The following is a 23420-nucleotide window of genomic DNA, read 5'->3' on the forward strand; positions in this document are numbered from 1 at the left end:
AACTTGGCAAATTTGTGATTAAATGTACCATCAACTCATTTGGTCATGATATGAAAACATTAGATCAGCGAGAGAAAGAAATGTTGCCAGTCGATTTAAGCATAGATCGTCTACAGCTGGTAGTGCCCTTCGATGATATTAAAACTAAAGCAGTTGCACAATGTGTTATTCGTAAATGGAGTTTATTTTGTCCTGCATTGAATGCGTAAAACGGCTGGCTTCTTACTTGAGACTGAGGAACATCAATCACGTTTATGAGAGCCCGGTCCCCGTTGCTAAAAAGGAAAGTAGTTCTCACAAAGGACAGCGCTTTGTTATTAAAACTGCAATCCTTTACAGCCACCTGAGAGAGTGCGACGTAAAAGACTAACCAAGATCGCCGCGTGTGATAGTAACTTTGGATTTTTGCCACCAAAGATCATTCGAAGCAGAAGTCGATGTTGGATAAAATATAACTCTGCGTATTAGAATCAGCTAACCTCGAGTAGGGAAAATGCGAGCTGCTGTGAAAGGGGCAAGTGGTTGCTATAGTTAATGCCATAATTGGTTGGCTCGCAACTAACCGTGCATGAGTATTTAAGAGTGACAAGGCACGCGACTTAAAACATATCCTCTTTTCTCTTCTTCTTTTGCGAATTCTTACAATCAACAATTGACACAGATCAAAAAATGAGCAGCCTTCCTGACTATTACAAAGTACTTAAAGTCGACTTTAATGCTACACAAAGCCAGATTCGAGAAGGTAAAAATAGTGGAAGAGGTGGACTCAAGATCATTCATCTCAGAGTCAAAAGCTCATTCCCAACAATACAACAACAGCGTACAAGAAGCAGGCTTTGTTGCACCACCCAGATCGACTTGGTGATGGTGTAAGCTCAGACGAACGAGCAGAAGCAACGAAAAAGTTCCAAGTGGTAGCGGATGCGTATTACATACTGGGTGATCCGTCGCGGCGGCAGACATATGATCAATCAAGAAAGCGGCACGCGCCCATGGACGAGTCAGACATGCACGCGGATGCACATGGTGTATTTGGTGATGTATTTGCAGAGCTGCTCAAGCCTGAAGGTAATATGCATTTCAGGGTCTTGGTGATGTGATAAAGTGACCAGTAGATGACGGCTATAATGATGTTAACGCATAACACTGCGTATAAACAGTGGACCGTCCAGGCCACATGTGGAAGATCCTCGGTACCGGTGCTGGGGCAGTTATCGGATTTATCGTAGGAAACTTGGGAGGTGCTGCGGTGGTAAGTTTTACAGTGGAGTGCTTGGGATAGAAGCATGAAGGCGTGCCAAGAATTTCTTAAACACGAAAAGCTAACGAATAGAAAAAACTAGGGTGCTGTCGCTGGCCGAACCTTGGGAAAGATCAGAGATAACAAAGGTAAATGACAAGCAAAGCGTGCAGATTTATTATATGTAGACATTGCAGTTTGACTAAGCATGTATGTGATACACAGGCGTGTCCGTTTATACCGCGTTCCAGCGATTAGGTGCAAATGATCGACGAGATATCCTGACCGCCTTACTGACACGATTTGTGACCCAAGGTGCAGCTGGGATGATGAAGTAGTGGATACAGGGCCAGTTTACATGAGATATTTCTGACCCTGTTCTAAGGCGAACGAATAGGGCAAGAGGTCTCCAAGCGTCAATGCCAACGTTTCGCCCTTTGCGTTAACAAGGTAGACGGGCAATGAAGCTGGGCCAAACTCTGAAATAAACTGTCTATTGTATGTTTCCTATATGTTACTATTCCCTTCTTACGCTTCTTATCCCTCCTCATCCACGTCCTTCTTCCACTTTCCGTCCACACTTCCTCTATATTTTTGTTACTATCATCATGAATACATAGTTACCTGCAGATACCGCAAGGGGAAACATGATCGTCTTGATCCGTTGTTACGGTCAGTCCCTTGAACTTGGTGTGTCCTTCACTCTAGACATTCGCAGCTCGAGTTAAACGATTTTCTCTTTTCTCCTCTTTTCGGCCATGGCCATAGAGCATCATCCTCATTTCTGACATACCACAGCCTTAACATATGCGGTTCTTTCGGCACAGATAGCGCCACCTATGAATTAAATCGCTTTAGTTTTAGGGAAAACGTTTCTCCGTCACATACGCTAAACACCTTATGTACCATATGAAGCGTTTTCGACATTGCAGCCTAATGGCAGAAAAGAAACAACCATTTTTTAGTACCTCAGCATACCAAAGCACTAGAAATCTCGAACCAAATCATCTAAGCCCATCTCTCAAGTGAATCAATACCTTTGAAGATGGTTCCGTCTTCAGTCAGCAGTGCAGCACCCACACGGAATTTCGAGTAAGGTACATAAGCCGTATCTTTTGCTTTTTTCAACTATGAGTTTACTTGTCTGTGCTTTTTAATATCTTCAAGATATTTACCAGCAGTTGCACTTTTGAAAAGTTTGTCTTGAATGTCCTGTGGTAATGGGCTATTGGTCATTGTCGAGGGGAAACAGATGAAGAGGAACAGTAGTAAAAAAAATCGCGCGGACGGTATCCGAGATATTTATGCGTACAATGCTCAGGGGCAGACCACGTTTGAAAGAAACTTCTAAAATAAGACCTATGAGAGGCGTAATTATGTGCGTCCCACCACCCTCAGGACCGTCCCTATCATGTCGATGCTGCATGATTGTGTAACAGCTGCAATGGATCCGTTCATATTTAGTGTGTGAATGACCGTGGTAATATTTCTCTTTGTTTCCACGAAGCTTGGTACTGCGCTAACACCGGGATTAATCAGAGTTTGCCAGCTGATATACACGGTATAACGATAGTATGTGCTACCAATTGCTATTTATCAGCTCGCTAATACAGCGTATATCGCACAGAAATAGGGTGGAGAAAACCAAGAGTTAGATAAGTGGCAGTGCTAATGTATAGTAGCAAGTGTTTGCCGCTGCTGCTGATTTGTATACATCAGCAGTATCAGTGCTACAGCACTCGCGTACCATGGCACAGCTTTTGGTTATTCTTTTAATATTACTGGATTGGTATAATACGTTCCTCTCAGAAATAATGTCCACTTGCATTTGGTTGAGTGACAACAACAGGTCGTAATAAAAACTTTTGATCAAAAAAGCGTATACTGACTGACTGCCGCCGTCATATCATACAGCACCATATAAATTTCTTCAACAAAAGTATGCACCAAGGCTTTCCCATTATTTATCAGCTCCCAAACAAAATTGACTTTTTACGACATTTGCTAATTTGTTTAGTACTGTGGTAATGAGCAGAGGACGAAAGAGGTGTGTATTTACTGCTAGTGAACCAACATCAGAAGTTTTCTTTCTTCACGCAAAAAGAGAAAATAATGGTTATCTAGCTATATGTGTGACGCTTAAACTTTCCTCGTTATGTATTTAAGATTTCAAGTAGGTTTCTCTTACATAATAAAGACATTCCATGTTTTCAGGCCTTGCTCACCCAGTAATATTTGATCACAGTGCTTGTTTCTGGAGCACCCCGGAGTTGATATCGTTACGCTCCATGAGAATTCATTGTTTTGAGGCCCTTGTTCTTGTGTAAAAGCTCTAACCCGCATAATGTGTCTCCAATCCTGCCTCTTGATTGAGCCTATCGCTAGTGCCGATGTCAGCTTTGTTCAACTGGGGCAGATCCCTCAGGACGCCATATACAGAGTAGGAGACGTGGCCTATTCTTCCCGTAAAGCGCTAGCTTTTCGACAGACGTCTCACGTAGCTTCTTGGCAAAACGGGGAGGCTGCTCTTGATTTCGACATCTACAACTTCTTCCAAACGCGACTCCAGGTCTTTTAGGGTGGTTATACCGGCGATTACTTCAAATGTTTCAAGTGTGATTACCACCATATCCTATGAATGTAGGGTCTCTAGTCGTGCTTCAAATAAGGCCATGTTCTCGAAAAATCCGAGAATTAATACAGGCTTGGCATCGGCAGAACGAAGGTCATTGAACTTAGAGTATTTCCATCGGCGTAAGTGCTAAGCAACTGCGGACTGTTTTCCGAAGTTCAAACGTGAGCTAGAATTGGTGAGGGCTTCTATAACAAAGTCTTAAGGTACGTTGTTGCTGCAATTGGTAACAGATCCATTTAATGACAAATCAGTATACTTGGCAATGAGAAAAATTACTCAATAATAAATTCAATCGCTTCAATAATCGGGCAGTGAGCGAGTAGTGAAGCAAGAGAAGACCCATTACAATCGATATTTTCGCATATCAATGCCTGCAGATGTGAAAGTCGTGAAGCTCAGAAAAAAGACGACCAAGCAGGACCATCTGCATCCTCGAGAATACTGGACTGTGAAAGGCGTAGCAACTTCATGGTCCTCTGGTTTCTGCTGAGAAACTGGGCAATTTGATCCTAGCCTTGTTCGTGACGAACAGCAAGATGACAGAACCCACCATAATATTTTCGCTTTTTGTCGCTACTTGTCGCGATAGTTGTGTGCTCAAACTGGCGTTCGTACAGATCAGGCGCATCAACCACTTGGTAGCTACTGTTGGTTTTTGAGATACACTAAACATCAAGCGAGGAGGTCATCAAGATGCGCGGTTGCGGCGCCATATATTTGTTATAGTCCATGAAGTAATAAAAGGTAGGAAAGTCGGCACTGATAAGATACCGGAGGTTGGGGCGTTTTCGTAAAAGTGGCTCCAAGCGCAGGAGCGCGTCCATAGGGCATCCAAAAGCACAAGTAAACGTGGTCTTCAAACAGGTCATTTAATGGTGGTTATAGCAATGAGTGGCTTACAACAGGTGACTCCTGACCATATATAACGCAGTCTGTCCAAGCACACCTGCGCGGTTCGAATGAGAGATATTGATACGGAATCACGCAGCATCAAATGTGCTAAACAGAGTCGAACAAACTGCTGTAGTGGTATTAAAATCGCATCCTGATCGTCTGCTGTACAGTTTGACTACATAGTATCTACAGCCATATAAAACATAGGCTGGTATAAAAAAGGGTACTCGAATTGATGGCCCAGCAGCATAGCTTCTGTTAGCTCATGATTCTCAACTATTTGATACGAAGATTGCAGCCCAGTCAAGAAGCTTTTGCATGGTAGTCAGCAGCTTCTCGCCAGATCCTGACCCGCGCAATGTCACAGTCTCTAGCATGTTCACTAAGACAGAGCTCACAACACTTGCTAGTCGTTTTCAAATCCTCCCTCGACAGTGATAGCTTTGTACGCGCGCTCTGCAAATTGAGGCACTCCATTGTACCAAGCGTTGCGGATCGTCATATAGGTTACACAATCGCATTGATGGAGTAAAGTAAAGATGGAGGTGACGATTTCAATTGGCAGCACGCTATTGAAGCCGCCCATTTGCTTCGAAATTTGAATGGCATTATTGTTAGTGCTATTTATTCTGAAAAGGTAGATTAAGCAGAGAGGAAAGAAGAAGGAAGAAGCTTATTGTCATACGTTGGAATTCTAGATGATGCTTACATATTACAGTACATGGTTGATTATATATAACATATACTGTTTTTCCCAATTTTACTAGGCAATCTTAAAACAGCATCATAATCATATATTACATATATTTCCATTCGGATATTTCATATTACTGTCGGTGGCAGGAAGGGCAGTATACACGCTTGCTAATCATCGCATAGACGAGTCACTCTTGTGATGACGCTGGATCGATAGTAGGTTGCTCATGCAATATATGGAATGTTTTTGCCGCGTATTATCCAAACTTCCTCCTCGCATAATCTATCAGGAAACACAGTGTTACACGAGAGCTCAACATATCTGAGACATCATCATCAACTGATTGACGTATCTGTAACTTGTATACATTCACATCGCATGACGTTTTAGTGATTATTACTGTAGCTGTTATTTACAATCGTGTCTACGTTTTTTCTTTCTTTATAAAGCGGTATCTACATTCTTTCTTTCTTTTCTTTTTGCCCTTTATTTCTTACCCAAAAGTACTATGGTTAAAGTTGTCCGAGGGTATAAAGGCAGTATTCGCTGCTGCATCTGCTTGGAAGATTATGTTGACGAGTGTCCATCGACAGCATCAACTTCAGCAGCACAAAAAACACAACCTCAGCAACAGCCCACGGCTCTGTTGACAGCTGACCGATGTGCGCATCATGTCTGCCAACCTTGTCTGGAGCAATACACAATATCTGCTTTGGAGCAAAGCAACGCGAATGGCATCAACAACATGACCATGATCGAGTGTCCGTTTCCCGAGTGTGACGCAGAATATTTGGTGGAAGATATCATAACTCAGGTGCTGCCGTTCAGACATCGACTGGTATTTTGGTGGCGCCAGATGATCATCAAAAATAATCCCATGATCCCTGCAAAGAAGCGAAAGAAGCTCAATCCTCCACTCGAAGCAATGCAGAGCTCATCTCAGACCATGAGACCAGCAAAGAATGGAGCCGGATTGAAGATATCACCTTCATGGCAGGCCTCGCTCTCATCATCACCGGCTGCATCGTCACTATCATTGTCAACAACAGCAACAGAAACGACAGCATCGTCATCATCAAGCTTCTTTACATGGAATAAGACCAAAAAGGAGGACAACAGTGGTACCCAGCAGAAGGATCATCATCGTGAGATGCAAAGACAATCCTCGGTAGAACTTCTAAGACTGGCTCTGGAGAAAAACTGGACTCGTTGCCCGCACTGTAGATACTTTATCGAACGTAGTGTAAGCTAGTCCGATGTACTTTGCTGTTATTCAGTAGAATGATGAATGACGGTTTCGTATACATGATTAATGATTTTTTCCAATGATAGAGCGGCTGTAATCACATTGTTTGTCGATGCGGCTCCAGATTGTAAGTTATCATGATTAGAAGTGCACCTACATGCCATATGATTTCCTATTATTGCTCTTTTAAATAACTTGAGACACGTTTTATATCCTCGTACATCACTTCTAGCTGCTATCGCTGTGGTTCGATGCAATGCAACGAGGCGCGCTGCCATCCAAACAGAGACAGCTTAAATGCTGAATTGCATACGAAGCTACTTTGATCAACTGGTTATCTGAACCTACAATTTTGTGCACATTTGCTATATCACTCCTGTGTATGCTTACTACCTGCTACCTCTCGTTTCAAAAAATAAAAATAATGTTGCTACGACCACTCTGAAAGGCAAAGACTGATTCCATCATAACGCAGAAGAATACCATGGCTGTGCTTAAACTGAAATTAATTTTTGTTTTCCTCGGCCTTGTTTAGAATCTTCTCCGTAACACTTCTTCTGCCATTTTCTGCTGCTGATGGGGATCTTTGGTCTCTCAGCATTCGTTTTTGAACATGGCACATTAGGCACACAATGTACCTGGTCTTCGGATTCACAACAAGACGAGAACGATCATTTCATTATCGATGGCAACGCTTTCACCTACCATTATGCAATGAAAACAAATTTTAACTGGGTTCACGGAGGCAAGCTTCCTTACAAGAAGACCGTATTAATATTTGAATGATAACTAACCACCGACACGTGGATAGGCCAGTACAAAATGTTTGCAGAAACAGTCCGACGGGATATCGCAGCGATGCAACGAGCTGGAATTCGATTGACGTTTTTGTTCGACGGAGCACTACCGCATGATAAAGAGTATACACGGATGAAACGCTACAGATCCTACATTGAGCGTGCGGAGCTCATTTTAGCACACCTGGATCAGATCAACAACAACCTGCGAACGCAAGAATCCGGAATCCAGCATGCCGCCGATATGTACTTGATACCACCGCTGATGCTGGAGGTGTGCCTCCAAACGATCAGGGATCTGGGTCTTGATCCTGTAGTATGCCAAGGAGAAGCGGATGGACGCGTGGTGCGACTTGCCGACGAATGTCAAGGTTACGTTGTATCCAAAGATTCTGACATGCACGTATATCCCCATATTGGCAAAGGCTATATACCTCTCAACACACTCACTATCTACAGTGAGGTAAGCGACAACAGCCACAGCCACAGCAACAGCACAGTAAAAGGGACTGTGTATCATCCTCGACGGTTAGCATCTCTTCTGCAATTGAACAGTGTCGCTTTACTTCCTGTGTTTGGCGCTATTCTCGGTAACGATTATATCGATCCGCAACTCGTACGATACCCTATCATGGAATGGTGCTCCTCTAGAAATATGCCTGTCAAGAACAAGATTAGCTACTGGCCAAAGTGCGTTGCAGAATATTTGCGCGATATGGGAAGCGATTTGGATCTGGTGGGCATTGCAGACAATCTCAAAGCGCTTATTGGCAAGGCGCGAGAATATAATACAGCAGCTACTGCCGCAGCTGTGGATGGATTAGAGGAGGCACTGGTTTCGTCTGTATATCGATACGATCCGGAGAGCACGCTGTTAAACGGACATACATGCTCAGAAGATGATTACAACGACACATTGCAGCAGCAAGGACAAGTGTCGGAAATCTTTTCCGAGCCCGGAAAATTGAGCCGATCAATTGTTGATTGTCTGGTTACACGGACATTTTGGGCAACCATATTTATTGAAGATTTCCAAAAAGAATCTAGTTGGGTTATCAGCAGGACCTTACGACAATGCCTGTATACACTGCTGCTATACAGCGACGACACAAGCGACAGTATTAGCGGTGACAATGACGACAGCGACATAAAGGCGCTAGAAATTAAAGAGTACATTCGAGAAAAGCACCACATGGCGGAGATTGTTGTACCAGGTCTACCATTGGATCAAGTGCTACAGCAAGCGTCGACGGATTCGTTACAACGGATATTGCGCGACAAACGTATATCGACCCTCCTCCTCCATCGCATGCATTGTTCAGACGATGAGAAACTGCAGCCTTTCCTTGCTGAGCTCGACAATGACAACATCAGATCCTTTGTTCTCTGCTTGCGGTACCTGATTAACCAGAATGCAGACCAAGGGTCCCCTCTCAAGAACCACGAAGTTGTTGGCCTCATTGTAGGTGCGATGGCGTCATTAGCATGCACGGACAAGTGGCCCGAGCACAGCAACACAAGGCCAGCCTTGAAAAAGCAGGTGTTACACCTCACCGCACAGTATCAGAGTGTTGTTTTTTGCTCGCATTTATTGAGCCAAGTGCTCTGTACTCCGCAGCATTTGAAAAGCAAGGCAGCGCTGGAGCATATGTACGACGGTCTAAGCATGCACCAGTACCTGCAGCTGGCACGCCGTGGAGCCAACGTGGGGAGCCTGCTGGGATCCTCTGGTGCGCACGAACTCGGTGGACTATTTTGGAAAATACATCGTGCCACGACAACGGGTTTAGCCGATAAAGTGGAGCAAGTGTATGATTATCGGATACCTACCTCACTTCATCGGCAGCCAACCAGCAACGGTGCCGGCTCACCGGATTGGCTAAAACCGCGCAACATCAAGAAACGATCGAACAATAGCGAAGCTTCCTCGGGGAAGAATGCAAAACGGTTGGCGACTGCAGGCAGCAGTGGCAACAGGACAAAGACCAGTAAAAAATCATTCAAATCATCATCATCATCATCATCAACAACACCGTCGGCGAGTCCGGCCAAAGGCGGCAATATCTTCGACGTGCTAAGCTTTGGGTGTAATTTCGACGAAGATTAAAAAATTAAAGCAATGCATTAGCACCGTAGTATCGCAATGGACATCAACAATGTGTGTGTTCCTTTAGAATTTTCCATGTAATTTATAGTGATCTGTGCAGCACGCCTGATCTCGTGTCATTTACACTTTTTTGGGCTATTACAGACAGCTTGCCGTATTGTTTAATTAAACTTGGTTATACCGTTAAGCTATACGGCATCAAATTAGAGTTTATTAGCTGCTCTCGTTGGATGTTGTTTTACGCTGCGCTGTCGTGTGCATATGAGAAATATTATGCATTTGCTTCTTTAAAGAAAAATCCCATAATTTGCGCGGAAACAAATTGATCTGGGCCGTTATCAGAAGAATTATTCGGCATGGATCTAAGCCAGACACATCGCAAGAAAAGCGTACGCGGAGTAATGAAGCAATGTGTTCTAGATGGATAATGGCATTGCCAACTTGTTTTTCTGTTGTTCTTGGCTGATTAGAGTTCTCCCAAAACAACAACAACAACATGGCCCTGTCGCTTGGTTTCAGCCTCCCCCCTCTCCCCCACCTATCACCATTTTGGGGTGTTTGGTGCTTCGAGGTCGATTTCGCGGTTTCGGGTAACACGAAAGAAGCTGTGACCAATAAATTATTTAGCGCACGAGCACGTTGTCTAGTTGATTGGCTGAGATAAGCGTAGACCTTCCAGCATGTCCACGGTCAGTAGAAAAAGGAAAGGGTGTTGTGTAACCGATCGTATGTCGTGATATATCTGCACTTGGTTAAACTTGGTAAGAAAGAATCTACCATTGGGGGGGGGGGTGAGAACAAGCATCTACGTTACCGTGACAACAATGAAAAAAGGAACCCATGGTTCTGGAACCATGGCAGCGGCAGTACCCTTGTTATTAGGCATCCGGATTCAGGTCCCACGGGAAGTTCGAAACATCATTTGTTTGAGATCGCAAAAGTGTCAGCGCGCGCAAGAAGAAGACTTATGCGACAATGGGTCTGTGTGATTTGATTACTACACTTATTGAGACAGGACGTTGCGGAGTAGGCCAAGAAGAGGGTTTCTTGCTGTATGGATGGTGGGTTTTTTTGGAGCAGTTTCTTGGTATTCTATTGTGACTGAATTTAAAATGACACAATTTGCTAGAGGGTAAAAGGGCATCTGTCTCCGTTTAATCGATGCCTTTCCCTTTCACCACTGTTGAATCTCTTGTACGAGGATGGATCACTTACATCGACGATCATCCTCGAATCCGGCATCGACCTTCTCACTACTAGAAACACCTCCTGTGTCTGTGCGCTCCTCAATTCCAAACATGTCCGTCTCGTCTGCATCGACTCCACCCATGCAACCATTCGGTCAACATCAACTGGCGGTACAACAGCCGCCACCACCGCCACCCCCTGCGACAGCCCAAAAGCCAGCACATGCGAATACCTTCGTTCATAAGCTCTACAAGTAAATAATCGATCCCTACTTTACAGTATATGCCTCTCTTTAATCTTCATGTATCAGCAATGCCACGGAATGAAGAATGCGGCGCGTAATTTGTTGCTGATTATTAAAACCAATATTCTTTGTTAGCATGGTGGTTGACAGTCAATATCAGCATTTGATCGCTTGGAACTACACAGGCTCGTCGTTCATTGTTTGTAATATCATGGAGTTCTCTCGCGATGTGTTACCGAAACATTTTAAACATAACAATTTCTCGAGTTTTGTTCGACAACTCAATATGTAAGTTGCATTATTATTTGGGAGGAGATTGTCCTTGATTGAGAGCCATTATTGGTACAAATAGCTTAATTCTCGATAGGTATGGTTTTCATAAAGTCAACAAATCACCACGCGGCCATCGTACACTTGCAGAGAATCAAATTTGGGAGTTCTCGCATCCAAAGTTTCTTCGAAATAGAGCCGATATGCTTGACGATATAAAACGCAAAGCCATGGAGAGCTCAGACACTGCACGACGAGAGACAGGCGATTTACATGCGCATATGGCAATGATGCAAGTCGCACAGAGCGACATGATGCAGCAAATTGGACATTTGTTCGATAATTTCAACGAACTTGTCAAAGAATTGGCAGAGACACGTCGTAAACAGGCAACACAGCAACAGTTGATGAAGAATATGGCAAACTACATTTCTCAGCATAATGGAGGTAAATATGATCAGATACAAAGAAGAAAGGTAGCGAAAGCATGTCCACAGTGGTGAGCTAGACTGTTTAGGTCGGGTGGAATAAAACTCATAAAGCAAATCATCTGTTATAGGACAATTACCGTCCGAACTCAACATAGATCAATTTGACATCGGCACACCCACTACCAATGCAGCAACGCCTACAACCAAGCAAGAACGACCACCGTCCATCTTTATCACATCACCTGATCCTTCGACAAACACGCCCCATTCAGGCAGTGGAAGCGACTTGCTCCATGACGTATTTGGTACTTCACGTAGCCCATTAAGCGTGCAAACACATAATTTGCATCACCAGCATACTAGACCCGACGTGGCACCACCACCTTCGACCAGCCGGGCGCCCATGACATCTCTGGGCCCGTTCGGAAACCACTTACCGCCAAGTCCCAGTCCAAGCAGTCTGATATCCGACGATGAGTCTAATTCTCTGTATTCACCTTCACCACATACTCCACATCATCATCACCATCATCATCATCATCATCAGCAGCAGCAGCAGCAGCAACAGCATCAGCATCAACAGCATCAGCAACATCCACATACAAGCCAGGCACAACAAACAACTGCTACAGCAGCTCCAAGCAACACACATAATGCCAGTCGGCTTTCCGACGCACTCGACCCGCCAACTCCACAACCAACAAATCATGAACATTCCAATGCACCGTTTGCATTCGTAAATCCTCTCGATCCACTTTCGCATCGGTAATTACTTTCTCCTTGATGAAGAGCCGAACCAAACAACAATTCTTCTTTTCGGCACATCGTACACATATATAAGCATCGTCCTCCTTTCCCTCTCCCGCAAACCGCACAAAGTTTTTCTTTCTTTTTTTTGGTTGTTTTGCTTGCTGGATGTCAAGTCAAAACAAAGAAAATTGGAAGGGCTTATAAATACATATACATAATACTGATAGATGGGCGTTACGTATCACCATTATCACCACCTTCCATCCTCTCTTCTTCGTCGGTATATGGCATTCATCTCTCTATCTTTCTACTTTTTCCTTCCTCACCCACGGTTCCGTTTTTTTGTCCTCTTGTTGCATGATTTTCTCACCATTGTCTCTTTTGTATTGCACACACACACGTTTTATCTATGTTGATTTCCCTTCTTTTCTCTTTCAAGGATCGAGTTTGATGAACTGCTCTTGTTTCTTATTGTTATATCTTCTTTTTCTCCTCTCTTCATTCTTGTAACTTGTTCCTCACCCTCCCTTTTTATATCTCAGAGTGTATAAAACCCCCCTCTCTGTGTAATATATGTATGAATATAAATAAGATATTCTTTTTCTTAGAGCTTACCCCGCTTATATACAAAAAGAAACAACACGACCTGCAGAACAATAGTAATTCCAAATACAGAAAAAAAAGGACTGTTTCGGTACAATTCTTGTTATTGCTACCTCAAATCATGTGTATGTGGTGCATACATGTTACAGCAGGTTTAGTTTGAAAAATAGAGATCATCATTGCTTTCTATGAGAATGTCAGGATTTTCTAAGTTTTCTCAAAAATTATGTTTCCAGAAACAACAGCTAGTTTTGTCCTATTGACATATTAGGTTGTTTTATCCTTTAAACGACTAGTCACCTTTTAACGAAAAAGTCATGTATCAAAACAAGTATTTGTAATTATTGAAAAGTTGTAAACGTGATGCACTTGTTAGTTAAAAGAGATTTAATGCAGTAGTACTTCTAGCTACCATTACTGACTGTAATGATTAGATCATCAAAGACAAGAATGATACTTAATGTGTTTGATATAGAGCTTATGCTATTATTATTGCAAACATTGATATGACAGCAGATATGCGATGCTTCATAAAAGGGATGTCAAAACGACTGCCGCTACCGTGAACACGAAGCGTTATCAATCAATGCCTGTATCGTACCTTACGCAGCAGTATCCCAAATATCTAACATTATTTGATTCAGGCTGTTCTTCCCCCTCTAAAGCACGTTAAGCACGCTTTTTGGTAGTAACGAACTATCGCCTACTGATATTGTTAACTATACACAGTACATTTCAAACCTGCTACATAATAATGAGAGGCTCTACGTAGCAAAAATCAAACTCTTTTATATCCTTTCTGTGTAAGACTAATTATCATGGAACAGCGCTACTATGATACATATCTGTTTTTGCCGCTGATTACTTTCATTTTTGCATCTGTGTCTGTCTTACAACAGACCTCTATTACGTCTAAGTCGTCCTCAAGTATGATAGCAAGTGAGCACCGGAAATTATAGGCCGCCATACCAGTCCCGATGGAAAAGGAATAATAGACCCTGCCGCATTGCTAGCTGTAGCAATGGTGGCTATAGGCCGCGGATTGCGGTGAACTATACACTTTTGTGACAAAAGTGTATCCCAAAGCTTTGGTTCGACAGATGTGAGTATCGTAACAGGAAAAAGGTGCAATATAATACCGTCTTTTGTGTAAAAAAAAATGTACAAAAGCTGGTAAAGCTCAATCAATACAGTATACCATGATTTTGCTAAATTATGAGAGTCTACTTTTAAGGATATGGGTATAGCTTATCAAGCATCACCAAAACAAGCATACATATCACTCAGGAGTACAAATTATTAAGCAGTTACAGTTGTACATAAATGAGAGATACATGACTACGCCGTCCGGTGCATAAGCGTCCAAAAAGCTGACAGATGACTAGCGAAGGATTATTCTAGAGCCATTCTTAGTTTGCCCATGCCTCGTGTAATCCTATTAAGCGTGGCGTCAATTCTGTCAAAGTATTCCCTTCTTCCTACTAGTTGGGATGTATCGCTGAATTTTGCAGCGTCAGTTCAGGGAAACCGTTCTGCAAAGTAATAATAATGATAAGCGGAGCTGCCCTGTAATTGTGAAACATTTATGCGCTGCTGTGGAAATGACAGAAACAACGCCCAGACAATCCTGACAGTCGTTAGCGCCCACCAACAATATAACAGAGTTCAGAAGATGACTCCGGCAGCAGCGAAGTCCCATCTTACACCAAAAGCGGCAGAGTAAACCGAGCAGATGATTTGCTATCATTGTCATCGGATGAAGAAATGGACGATGGATCGCTTCTGCGGTCTCAGTAATACGATGTTTGCTCAACCTTCGCTGCAGCAGTAATGGTTCATATTATATTGATGCTCCAATGGAAATGATGCTTCACTCTATCATGCAAATCTTTCCATAGTCGGCAGAATCTCCGTCAACCAGAATAATGATTATGACGAAGCGTTACCGACAGGCAAGCCTCAGTGGACATGGCCATATCTTGTCCTCGTGCACCAGTGATATCGTTGAAAATGTCGCGAAAACGCCAATTGGGACGATATCGCGAGAGTTCAGTCCAACGCTGTGAGATTGATAAGAGCGGATCATCCAATTTTGGGTAAGCCATCGCCTGCCTATTTAGCAAGAGTCGTAAACGTGTTCTGTTTCTTAGAGGGAAATTTATATACAGATTATAACCAAAAAGCAAGCTTATAGACCGCGGCCTTGTCATCGGTCTTAACGAATTATATATCTCAGTCTCGCTAAATGGTCGTCTACACACTCCCATGGCTTTTCACTCCACGTAGCCATCGACACCTGTGCTTGTCTCGAGAGCTGTAAGTAATTTGTGATCCCATGTGTATCTCAAGCGCACAAACATATACGCTGCAATACATTCAAAGCACACAATATTAATAACAACAACTCACTGCAAACTATACATCATACAGCACATTATATATATATATATATGTAACTTGGTACAAAATAGCCACTACTTCACTTGATAAGAGATTGAGAAGTAATTGATCAATACCACGTCTCACGTATGCCAACTCATCTTGGTGTTTCACGGATTGACTAGGCTAAGGAAGAAGTTGTCATCATATGGGTCACGCAATTCACATAAGCTACTATCCGAGGCATTGAGCCGGATGTACCCTTTACTCATGCACCCCATATTACTCCATATACCACTACCAAATATCAAAACAAGAAGGCAAGGCTGGCATCAAATCCGGATCTGGTTCTCCTTTCTTTGGTGCCATGACTAGAGAACTAAAGCAAGAGTCCTTGGAAAAATGACGTAGTGGTGCTTGCCGCGTTCTCTGTGGTACTAGTGCCTGTGGCCTCGGCGTTGATTATGGTCAAGTACGTCTGGTTATCCACGCACAGTTTTCTCGAAGCAACCTCGACTACATACAGGAAACTGGACGGGCTGCAAGGGATGGCAAGCCAGCAGAATGTCTACTCGTCAGTACACTGTACAATCCAGCAAAGTTTTTCACAAATCTGAACAAGGCAATACAAGCCGAGCAAAATCCAAGCATTCGAGATTACCTCGAAAAAAGGAAATCTTTTTGCAAACTTGTCACTCATCGTGGCTGCTTACGACAAAAGATATATATCATGATCGACAATGAAACAAAAACTTGTAGTGAATATGGTAGCAACGTCCAGCTCTGTTACTACTGTCAAGCACAGGTGGAGGTATGTTTTATTATCCTTTATGTTTATTTTGACATTATCATATTGTACTATCCATTTGTTGTTGTCTGTAGGATTGAGGGTTTCGGTTAAAGCGTCAAAGTACGGATCATAGCATAAAATGCATATGTCAGCTCTGCAACTTCCTAGCAATAGCATGGTACAAGGCACACAACATACCAATTTGCAGAACCTGGCGCCATCCACCATACAGCAGGTATAAACATCTTTGTCAATTGTTACTGTTCCGCTTTCATATGTATTAACTGTTTCAAACATCCGTAGACACCGCATGCGCCAACAAGTCCGTCAATAATGTCTGTGGGCACAAGCGCTGCAAGTTGTGTGCATAGCGTACAAGCAGCATTCATGGCGTTGATCCCAAATCTCGACCAGATCATGTCACAGGGAGGTGCACCGCAATCGCTGCATATGAGCGCCAACCACAGCCTTGGCGGAAAAAGACCAATGGTAAGAATAAAGCTAGACCGTTGACATGGCCGTCGCATATAATAGATAACATCGTTAACCTTGTATATATAGTTCTCCCAAGTTCCCATCATGATTACTTCTGCCCAACCAAACCCAAGCTCTGCTGTATCTGTGCGCCATGAAATCGCACATTCCCTTGACAACACAGCCTCCCGTCAGTAACCACCCAGGCACGCGCATACACGAATGACAAGGAGGATCTCAAGGACCTTTTGAATATCTTTAGCACATATTGCATGAATGACTTGGTTTTGGCTAAACAGGCGCTGGAAAAATCAAACGGCCACAGATGTTGCTCAGGTTCTTTGTCTCGCGTGCCTCAGCACAGAACACAGTATAGCAGACTGCCCTGTCAAAGCCGTGCGAAACCTGTCTAATGGTGCAAGTTATTTCTGCTGGCTACCCTAGTATGATAACGTTCTGCACCCGACTAGAGCATGTCCCAACGGCACAAAGGACCAGATAAAACCATTCTGCTGGGCAATGTACAGGTACCGATGCAAGGATCTCCAGGCAGGGTACGGAATCCAGTTTCAAGGCGAAATGCATTTCGTAAAGTGGCTGCAGGCGCCCCCAACCAGTGCGCGGAAAACTTCACGCTGCTGAACAATTGAACGGATGTCTATTTGACATTTGTCGGTCAATATAAAAAGTACTTGCCAAAAAAATAAACCTTTTTTAATGGGTCACTGTAACAAAAGTACCTTTGCCTACTCAGATATTAAAAGTATCTCTTGTATCACAGTCAGTATTAGCATAGCAGTGTCGTCGTCACCTTTATTTCAACAGCATTAAATCACTTCTCAACATCTGTTAGTGAAGATATTGTTTTCTGAGATTTCGAAGCAAATTTGTTCTTGCGACAATGTCAATAGAGTGATTGACTTTACCGAATCGTTTGGAAAGGCGGAAAAGACACTGCTTAGAAAGTTTGAGTCGCGTCTCAAGCTTTTGATTGGAATTACAGCTCAGCAAAACAAATGATAACTAGAGCGGCAAGTACCATTATTGGCAATCACGTCCACTCAGGATCATGACCTTTAGTGTTATCTCTCAATTCAGGTACAGATACATTAGCACTCAAAAAGTATAGAACATCCAACAAATAAACAATTCAAAATAAGCGGTGGTGGAGAAGAAGAAGATAGTCCCATATACATCCAAGCTCATCAATTGGAAACTCTAAACCCGAAACCTTAATAAACCCGGACCAGTACTTGCGCATTCGACTAACCTGCTCGCTCACTGGTGTTCGCTGCCCCGCCCCACAACCCGTTGCGAGCTACTCGCTTTTCTTTTCAACTTATTGGGTGACTTAATTCAACACGATGTCCTATATTTATCAGTAACGTAGCTGCTTAATATCATGACAATGGAGTAAGATCTGTTGGATCGCTTGAACACCAGCATTTGCATCTGTGTCTTTATAAGCAAGAAGCCTGCATAACAGCGAAAATGCTGCTGTTTCCTTTTTTTCACAAATATCCAACTCCACAACTACAAGCTTCAACGAGGACGTATTGATGCTGATGTTCTCTTCAGTTTTCATGTTTAATTCTCTGGGCAATCCAGCGTCTCTTACACAGAAAATACACAGGCCGGTCTTTTTATTCCATAGCGTTTCCTCGGAAAAGGATGATGCTGGTGATGTATGCGTGCGCATTTGTTTATGGGATGTTTGTATCGAGACACATCACTATAGCATCAGCAGAAATGAAGTCAATACCGATTATTTTTGTCTAAGCTTAGATAGTCTGCTGGATCTAAGCCTGAATCTGTGCAAAGATGATATGAGCAGGATGATGGATTGCTGTTTTTTTGGTCGTGAGACATGGATTCCAAAGCGGCTGTTCAGTGTAATGGGATGATACATACATCTTTATACGGATGCACCAACGTCATAATCAAAAAATTAGCGCTGGATACCGTCTTTGTTTAATGGTGCTGTGTATCTCTTCTTTTCTTTACCACGATAAAAAAAAAGTACCGACTGGCATGCAATATATTCATACGAGTTCCTCTGTACGTGCAATGGCGTTGCTAATATCAGAAAACGCCGGTTTTGACACTGATTGGAATGACTACTAGGAATTGTGTAAAACTTGCGTTGTATAGTCGTTCGTTCGTCAAAGTTTTTATATGTGTTCGAGTGCTGTGGGTACGATTGCCGCCTTGGTTTTGTTACATTGGTATGATAAAAACGCGTGGCCGACACTCTGTATATATTATATCATTACAGGCGTGTTGATCTGCTCAGTGTCATCCAGAGAAATCGTTGTATGCAAACATTCGTGAGAAGCACACGGTGTCAGAGATATCAGTAGAATGGTATGCTGAGTTGTCAGAGGTGCTTGTACGATCGATGGCTGGGAGCGTTCGTGATATTCATTTTTGTTTGGTAAGAGGTTATTTAGAGCTGTGCTGTTCTTTTTCAGCAGCACAGTCACTCAAAGACAGCATGATCATGGTTCACCGTCATATTCATATGTATACGCTGATAATCAAGCCAAGTTATAAAAAAGAGATCCTTCTGTTTTTATTTCTTTTACTAGTGCCCTCACACAATCCGTCGTATCAGCAATCCGACAAAAGAACTGCCGTTCACAGCACATCTTCTAACCCGCTCAGACAGTAGCTTTTTCTTTTTAAAATTGATAGTCTTTATTTAAGAATTCCATCCTTCTAGTCCAACACTGTTGCCTTCAGCAAAGAAAGACCGGCACTCTGAATCCTCATCCACCATAGCCATCCACCACCAGCATGCCCACCACAATCTAAACTAACTCTTGACCACTTACCTGGATCCTCACACGTAACAATGATACAAAGACGTCTTACGCTGTAGTATCTACATTATAAACCACAGCCTCAAATTAGATATGGCTCAAGCTGATCCAGCAATACACAACACCAAAAAGTAAAGTACCTTATCACACCAACAGCATCTTGATATGGCTACACGGTCAACGGCCTTGCACCTGTTCATAAACAAACAGAATAATCTGCCCATCCAAATTCCTCTGCCACCGTCGCCAATACCCACAATGACCGCCGTCAACGATCGCGCGTTTACATGCACTCGTTCATCCTATTAATCATTCTTGCTTTTTAGAAAACGATCCACAAGTTCTAACCAGCTAATATAAAGGAAGATCTTAAATTAGAAAAACTTACCATGTGGATCATAACTTCGGCAAGCACGGAGCTCACAACGGAAACGCATGTGTCCGAACAAAAGCAAATTTCATCCATGGAGAGCAACAGCAACCACACAGTCTCAGCCTTGATCTTAATTTAAAACGGGGATGAAGGCATACAGCTTGAGCATACACAGGAAGCTACGAGAAGAACAGGTCGTCCGTGAAGCGGCAGAGCAGCATCCATGCACAGCATCTTTGATACGCACGGGAAAACCATAGACAAGTCCGTCAGCAAAGGAGCCTTGGAAACAAAGACGCCAAGTAGAGCCACAATACGTCCGGCAGAGTTCAAGACACCCAAGGAAAAAAATTCGTCTGTACAATGAGTAGAATATCCAACACGTTCACGATCTTAGGTGGCAAGAGAATTGCGAGATGGAGCAAGATAAGGTATACAACAGCCAAAAAAACCAGAGTGAGCGCGAATATGTATTGCAGGTAACAGAGCAACATGGGGCCGCATGCTGATCATATACGAGAGCAGAATAGCGTCACTACAGATGGCAGCCAGCACGATTGACGGTAGTGACAGGAAAAAGCAACGTTCTGTTGACGGCAAGGACAGAGCAGCTGTAGCAAGTGAAGGTGGCAAAGACGTGTAATGTTCGACTGGCGTAAAGCGAGATGGAGCAAGCGTGAGCAGACGGTAATGAAGGACGTCGAAAGAGCAATAGTAAGCAGCAAAAGAACTTTAGTAAAAAAAGGCAAAGTAAAAAGTAAAGTGGGAAAAAGAGAGAAGAAAAGAAAAGCAAAACAACAGCAGTACCCCTTGCTTCAGGTATTTATATTGTCCTGGTGCCCCGAGCCAGCAGAGCAATGGACCATCGGAAGAAGTGCTTTCCCTCATGCAGTGGTGGCCATGACAACCGCGGCTTCACCCCTTTTCATGCTTTCTTTCCTTACTGCTTGTGCTACGCTCTTCCTTTTCCATTCCTCCTTTTCCTTTTCGCTACTTCTTGTTTACGCTTTCACGCCGTCACTCCACTCGGCTAGTTCTTTCTTTTTTACTTGTGCTACGTTCTTTCCTTTTCGTTTCTGCGGTTCCCTTTTCGTCACCGCGGTTTCCTTTTCGTCATTCATCCAAAACGGGTTTGTCATTGTCACTTTGCTTTACCCTGCTTAATAATGCCTGACATGGGTTTCTACGAAGGTCATTTAAAAGCATCGATCATGCACGTCCTCCGAAAAGACACAAGAGCAGTGCGCGCTATGAGCATTCGCAACGGATTATCTGTAGAAATGATAATCTGTAAAGTAACTGGTCCTGTCCTGTAAACTCCCAAACATTTTGAACATCAACAACGACAACAGCAATCCCATGTCTACGATTACGGTCACTTTCCCCGAAACCACCCTCTCCTCAAGTCGAAATGCTACTGCTGCCTCCCCTGTCGCAACTGCCGACCAAAAAAAAAGACGAAAGGTGCTTAGTGGCGCAATGACGAGGATCAGCTCTTGGTCCAAGCCTGCCTTCTCGTCGACAAGGATGAAAAAGTTGACATCAACCAAGATTTTAAAAACCTTTTGGCAACGCGTTTTTGAAGAGTTTGAAAAAGGCGGCAATGACAAAAACCGCACCCCCGAAACTTGTCAAGGTCGTTGGAAATCATCAGCGCACAAATCGCGAGATATGCAGCGGCCCGGCCTTTATCGAGAGAGGGCCACCAAAAGTGACGAGACCGATGGTGACAGGGTAGTCCTTTGCACAAGAATATGCATATTACAGATTCGAGAAGTTCCTTTAAGTTCCTACAATAGAAACAGCGCATAATCGAGAGGTACAACGGCAAAGTTGAAGAACGGTATAGGCCGTTCAAGATGGCTCTTGCTAGCCTCTGCTGAAGGATGAGCAGAAATTTGAGTTTATCAGCGACAAGGCCAACGAGGTCAGCGTGGATGGCGAGAAGGATGTGCGGCCCATTGGTAATAAGAAAGCCAAGGCTCTGAAGAGACGACACGCCGAAGACGACGATCTCGAGAGCTGGCTGGTGAACAGGTGAAGCTCGCCCGTCTGGAGGTCGTCGAGGAAGGAAAGAGTAGGAGACTTTTGGAGAAATGCTGGAGGAGGCGCAAAAGGCGAATGAAGAGGCGCGATTGGCAAGAGAAGAAGCCATCATGAGCAAGGATTTGGACTCTCTTAGTCCTGCTCAAAGATGGTACTACGAGAAGAAGCAATAGGAGATCGTTGATCGAATGAAAAAAGAAGAGATGGAGAAGAATGTGGTGCAGGAAGGAGAGCTCGGAGACGGTTTGGAGGAAGAGAGAGATCGTTAACGAGGTCGTCGAAAGAATTTGGTGCATGGATACCCTCCGATTCTTCATGTGGTATCAAATCAAAACCATCAAAACCATCAACGCCACATGTCTCCTCGCGAGTATTCAAATTCGCGGCATCAAGCTCGTCAGATAGTAGCCTTTCAGCTTCTTCTACAGTCTCTCTATTCTTCTTTTCCTCTTCTGTCTCTACATCAAGCAATCCTTTGTGACCCCATCTTAATTTTTGATTTTTCCTTGTGAGACTAACTCCCAAGCATCTCTGGCCCATTGCATGGCAGTAAGCTGCTCTACATCATAGAGTTTGCCGAGCTGGAACTTCCGATATTTTAATTCGCTTCAGGGCGTTGCATGGCCCTGCAGTATCTTTGCTGCAGTGGCTCCGTCCATCAATAAGGCCAGGATATTAACGTTTGTTGTTGGGTTCAGTTTTATTGTTTCTGAACTTACCGATACTATTTTTTAAAATTGGCGACGTTACTGTCTTTGTTTGATTTATCGAACTTGTTTGTTTCTGCTGGGGTCATTCTTATTATAGATAATGCGAATGTTAATACCATTTGAAGCGGAATAGGGATAGCAATCGGAGCACATTAACGAACAATTGTTGTGATCTAGTTGACTGAGAGCAAACAGCGGAAGGCTGTCATTCATTCCTGCGCAATCTTGGAATATACGGCGGATTCGAATTTCATCAGTGCATCCGCATATCCGGATCGGGTGCGCATGGCCCTATTATCCGATCTGATGCGATACGTATAGAACGCTAGTGAAATCTTGAGGGAAATAACAGCAGTCATTAAAGCCGGAACAAAGAATGAGTGTTATCAGCCTTGTTGGATACAACAAGTAGACTGCCACGCTAGTTTAGAATAACCTTTTTCTTAACGCCAGTATAATGAGAAGATATGAGTCTTTTCGTTTGTGTGAAGGCGGAAGGAGGGATAAAAAAAGTAGGACAGGAGGAAAAAGTAAGCATGTCGTGCTGCGGATACATGGAACCTGTCTGTGAGTCACATAAACCGACGTACATAACAAAGCGACTTGTGTACTAGCACGTTTTTTCCTGAAGCAAAAAAGTATACAGTGGTCCCCCAACATAGCAAATCGGCAAAAGTGTTGAAGCAGTGGAAAAACAGTAGAAGCGAAATTGTTTTGGAAGGAT

The 23420-nt window shown here is 43.4% G+C and overlaps 9 protein-coding genes across 9 annotated transcripts; 7 read left to right on the top strand and 2 right to left on the bottom strand.

Annotated features, from left to right (window-relative positions):
- Window positions 1-669: 669 nt before the first annotated feature.
- On the top strand, window positions 670-1282 carry BDB00DRAFT_773811 (DnaJ domain-containing protein; the record flags this gene model as incomplete). The annotated part of the gene is made up of 3 exons (XM_053120122.1): window positions 670-742; window positions 820-1068; window positions 1161-1282. The coding sequence occupies 3 exons, from the start codon at window positions 670-672 to the stop codon at window positions 1280-1282; spliced, it is 444 nt and encodes a 147-aa protein (XP_052974044.1).
- A 312-nt stretch (window positions 1283-1594) lies between these two features.
- BDB00DRAFT_885099 (cytidine deaminase) lies at window positions 1595-2476 on the bottom strand (the record flags this gene model as incomplete). Its single annotated transcript, XM_053128382.1, has 6 exons — window positions 1595-1733; window positions 1865-1944; window positions 2034-2077; window positions 2147-2173; window positions 2278-2358; window positions 2416-2476. The coding sequence occupies 6 exons, from the start codon at window positions 2474-2476 to the stop codon at window positions 1595-1597; spliced, it is 432 nt and encodes a 143-aa protein (XP_052974045.1).
- Window positions 2477-5855: 3379 nt separating this feature from the next.
- BDB00DRAFT_94390 (uncharacterized protein) lies at window positions 5856-7022 on the top strand. The gene is made up of 2 exons (XM_053129476.1): window positions 5856-6709; window positions 6799-7022. The coding sequence occupies exons 1-2, from the start codon at window positions 5975-5977 to the stop codon at window positions 6841-6843; spliced, it is 780 nt and encodes a 259-aa protein (XP_052974046.1). The 5' UTR covers window positions 5856-5974; the 3' UTR covers window positions 6844-7022.
- A 216-nt stretch (window positions 7023-7238) lies between these two features.
- BDB00DRAFT_983434 (PIN domain-like protein) lies at window positions 7239-8386 on the top strand (the record flags this gene model as incomplete). The annotated part of the gene is made up of 2 exons (XM_053129999.1): window positions 7239-7480; window positions 7529-8386. Coding segments are annotated over exons 1-2 (1050 nt in total), but the record flags the coding sequence as incomplete, so codon positions are not given.
- A 2798-nt stretch (window positions 8387-11184) lies between these two features.
- Window positions 11185-12518, top strand: BDB00DRAFT_773774 (HSF-type DNA-binding-domain-containing protein; the record flags this gene model as incomplete). Its single annotated transcript, XM_053120119.1, has 3 exons — window positions 11185-11336; window positions 11416-11765; window positions 11878-12518. 3 exons carry the CDS (start codon window positions 11185-11187, stop codon window positions 12516-12518), a joined length of 1143 nt encoding a protein of 380 aa, XP_052974048.1.
- Window positions 12519-16222: 3704 nt separating this feature from the next.
- Window positions 16223-16881, bottom strand: BDB00DRAFT_851920 (uncharacterized protein). The gene is made up of 2 exons (XM_053125546.1): window positions 16470-16881; window positions 16223-16357 (listed from the first exon to the last, which is right to left on the bottom strand). The coding sequence occupies exon 1, from the start codon at window positions 16796-16798 to the stop codon at window positions 16529-16531; it is 270 nt and encodes an 89-aa protein (XP_052974049.1). The 5' UTR covers window positions 16799-16881; the 3' UTR covers window positions 16223-16357; window positions 16470-16528.
- Window positions 16882-17118: 237 nt separating this feature from the next.
- On the top strand, window positions 17119-17464 carry BDB00DRAFT_94408 (uncharacterized protein). The gene has a single exon (XM_053129480.1). It carries the CDS (start codon window positions 17219-17221, stop codon window positions 17393-17395), a length of 177 nt encoding a protein of 58 aa, XP_052974050.1. The 5' UTR covers window positions 17119-17218; the 3' UTR covers window positions 17396-17464.
- Window positions 17465-20646: 3182 nt separating this feature from the next.
- BDB00DRAFT_851949 (uncharacterized protein) lies at window positions 20647-21184 on the top strand. Its single transcript, XM_053125547.1, is given in 2 exon segments — window positions 20647-20728; window positions 20740-21184. The coding sequence occupies 1 exon segment, from the start codon at window positions 20841-20843 to the stop codon at window positions 21102-21104; it is 264 nt and encodes an 87-aa protein (XP_052974051.1). The 5' UTR covers window positions 20647-20728; window positions 20740-20840; the 3' UTR covers window positions 21105-21184.
- Window positions 21185-21299: 115 nt separating this feature from the next.
- On the top strand, window positions 21300-21981 carry BDB00DRAFT_792432 (uncharacterized protein; the record flags this gene model as incomplete). Its single annotated transcript, XM_053121115.1, has 2 exons — window positions 21300-21674; window positions 21814-21981. 2 exons carry the CDS (start codon window positions 21300-21302, stop codon window positions 21979-21981), a joined length of 543 nt encoding a protein of 180 aa, XP_052974052.1.
- Window positions 21982-23420: the final 1439 nt, after the last annotated feature.

Source organism: Zychaea mexicana (genome assembly GCF_025766255.1).
Source record: "Zychaea mexicana strain RSA 1403 chromosome Unknown BDB00scaffold_126, whole genome shotgun sequence".
Taxonomy (NCBI): Eukaryota; Fungi; Mucoromycota; class Mucoromycetes; order Mucorales; family Lichtheimiaceae; genus Zychaea; species Zychaea mexicana.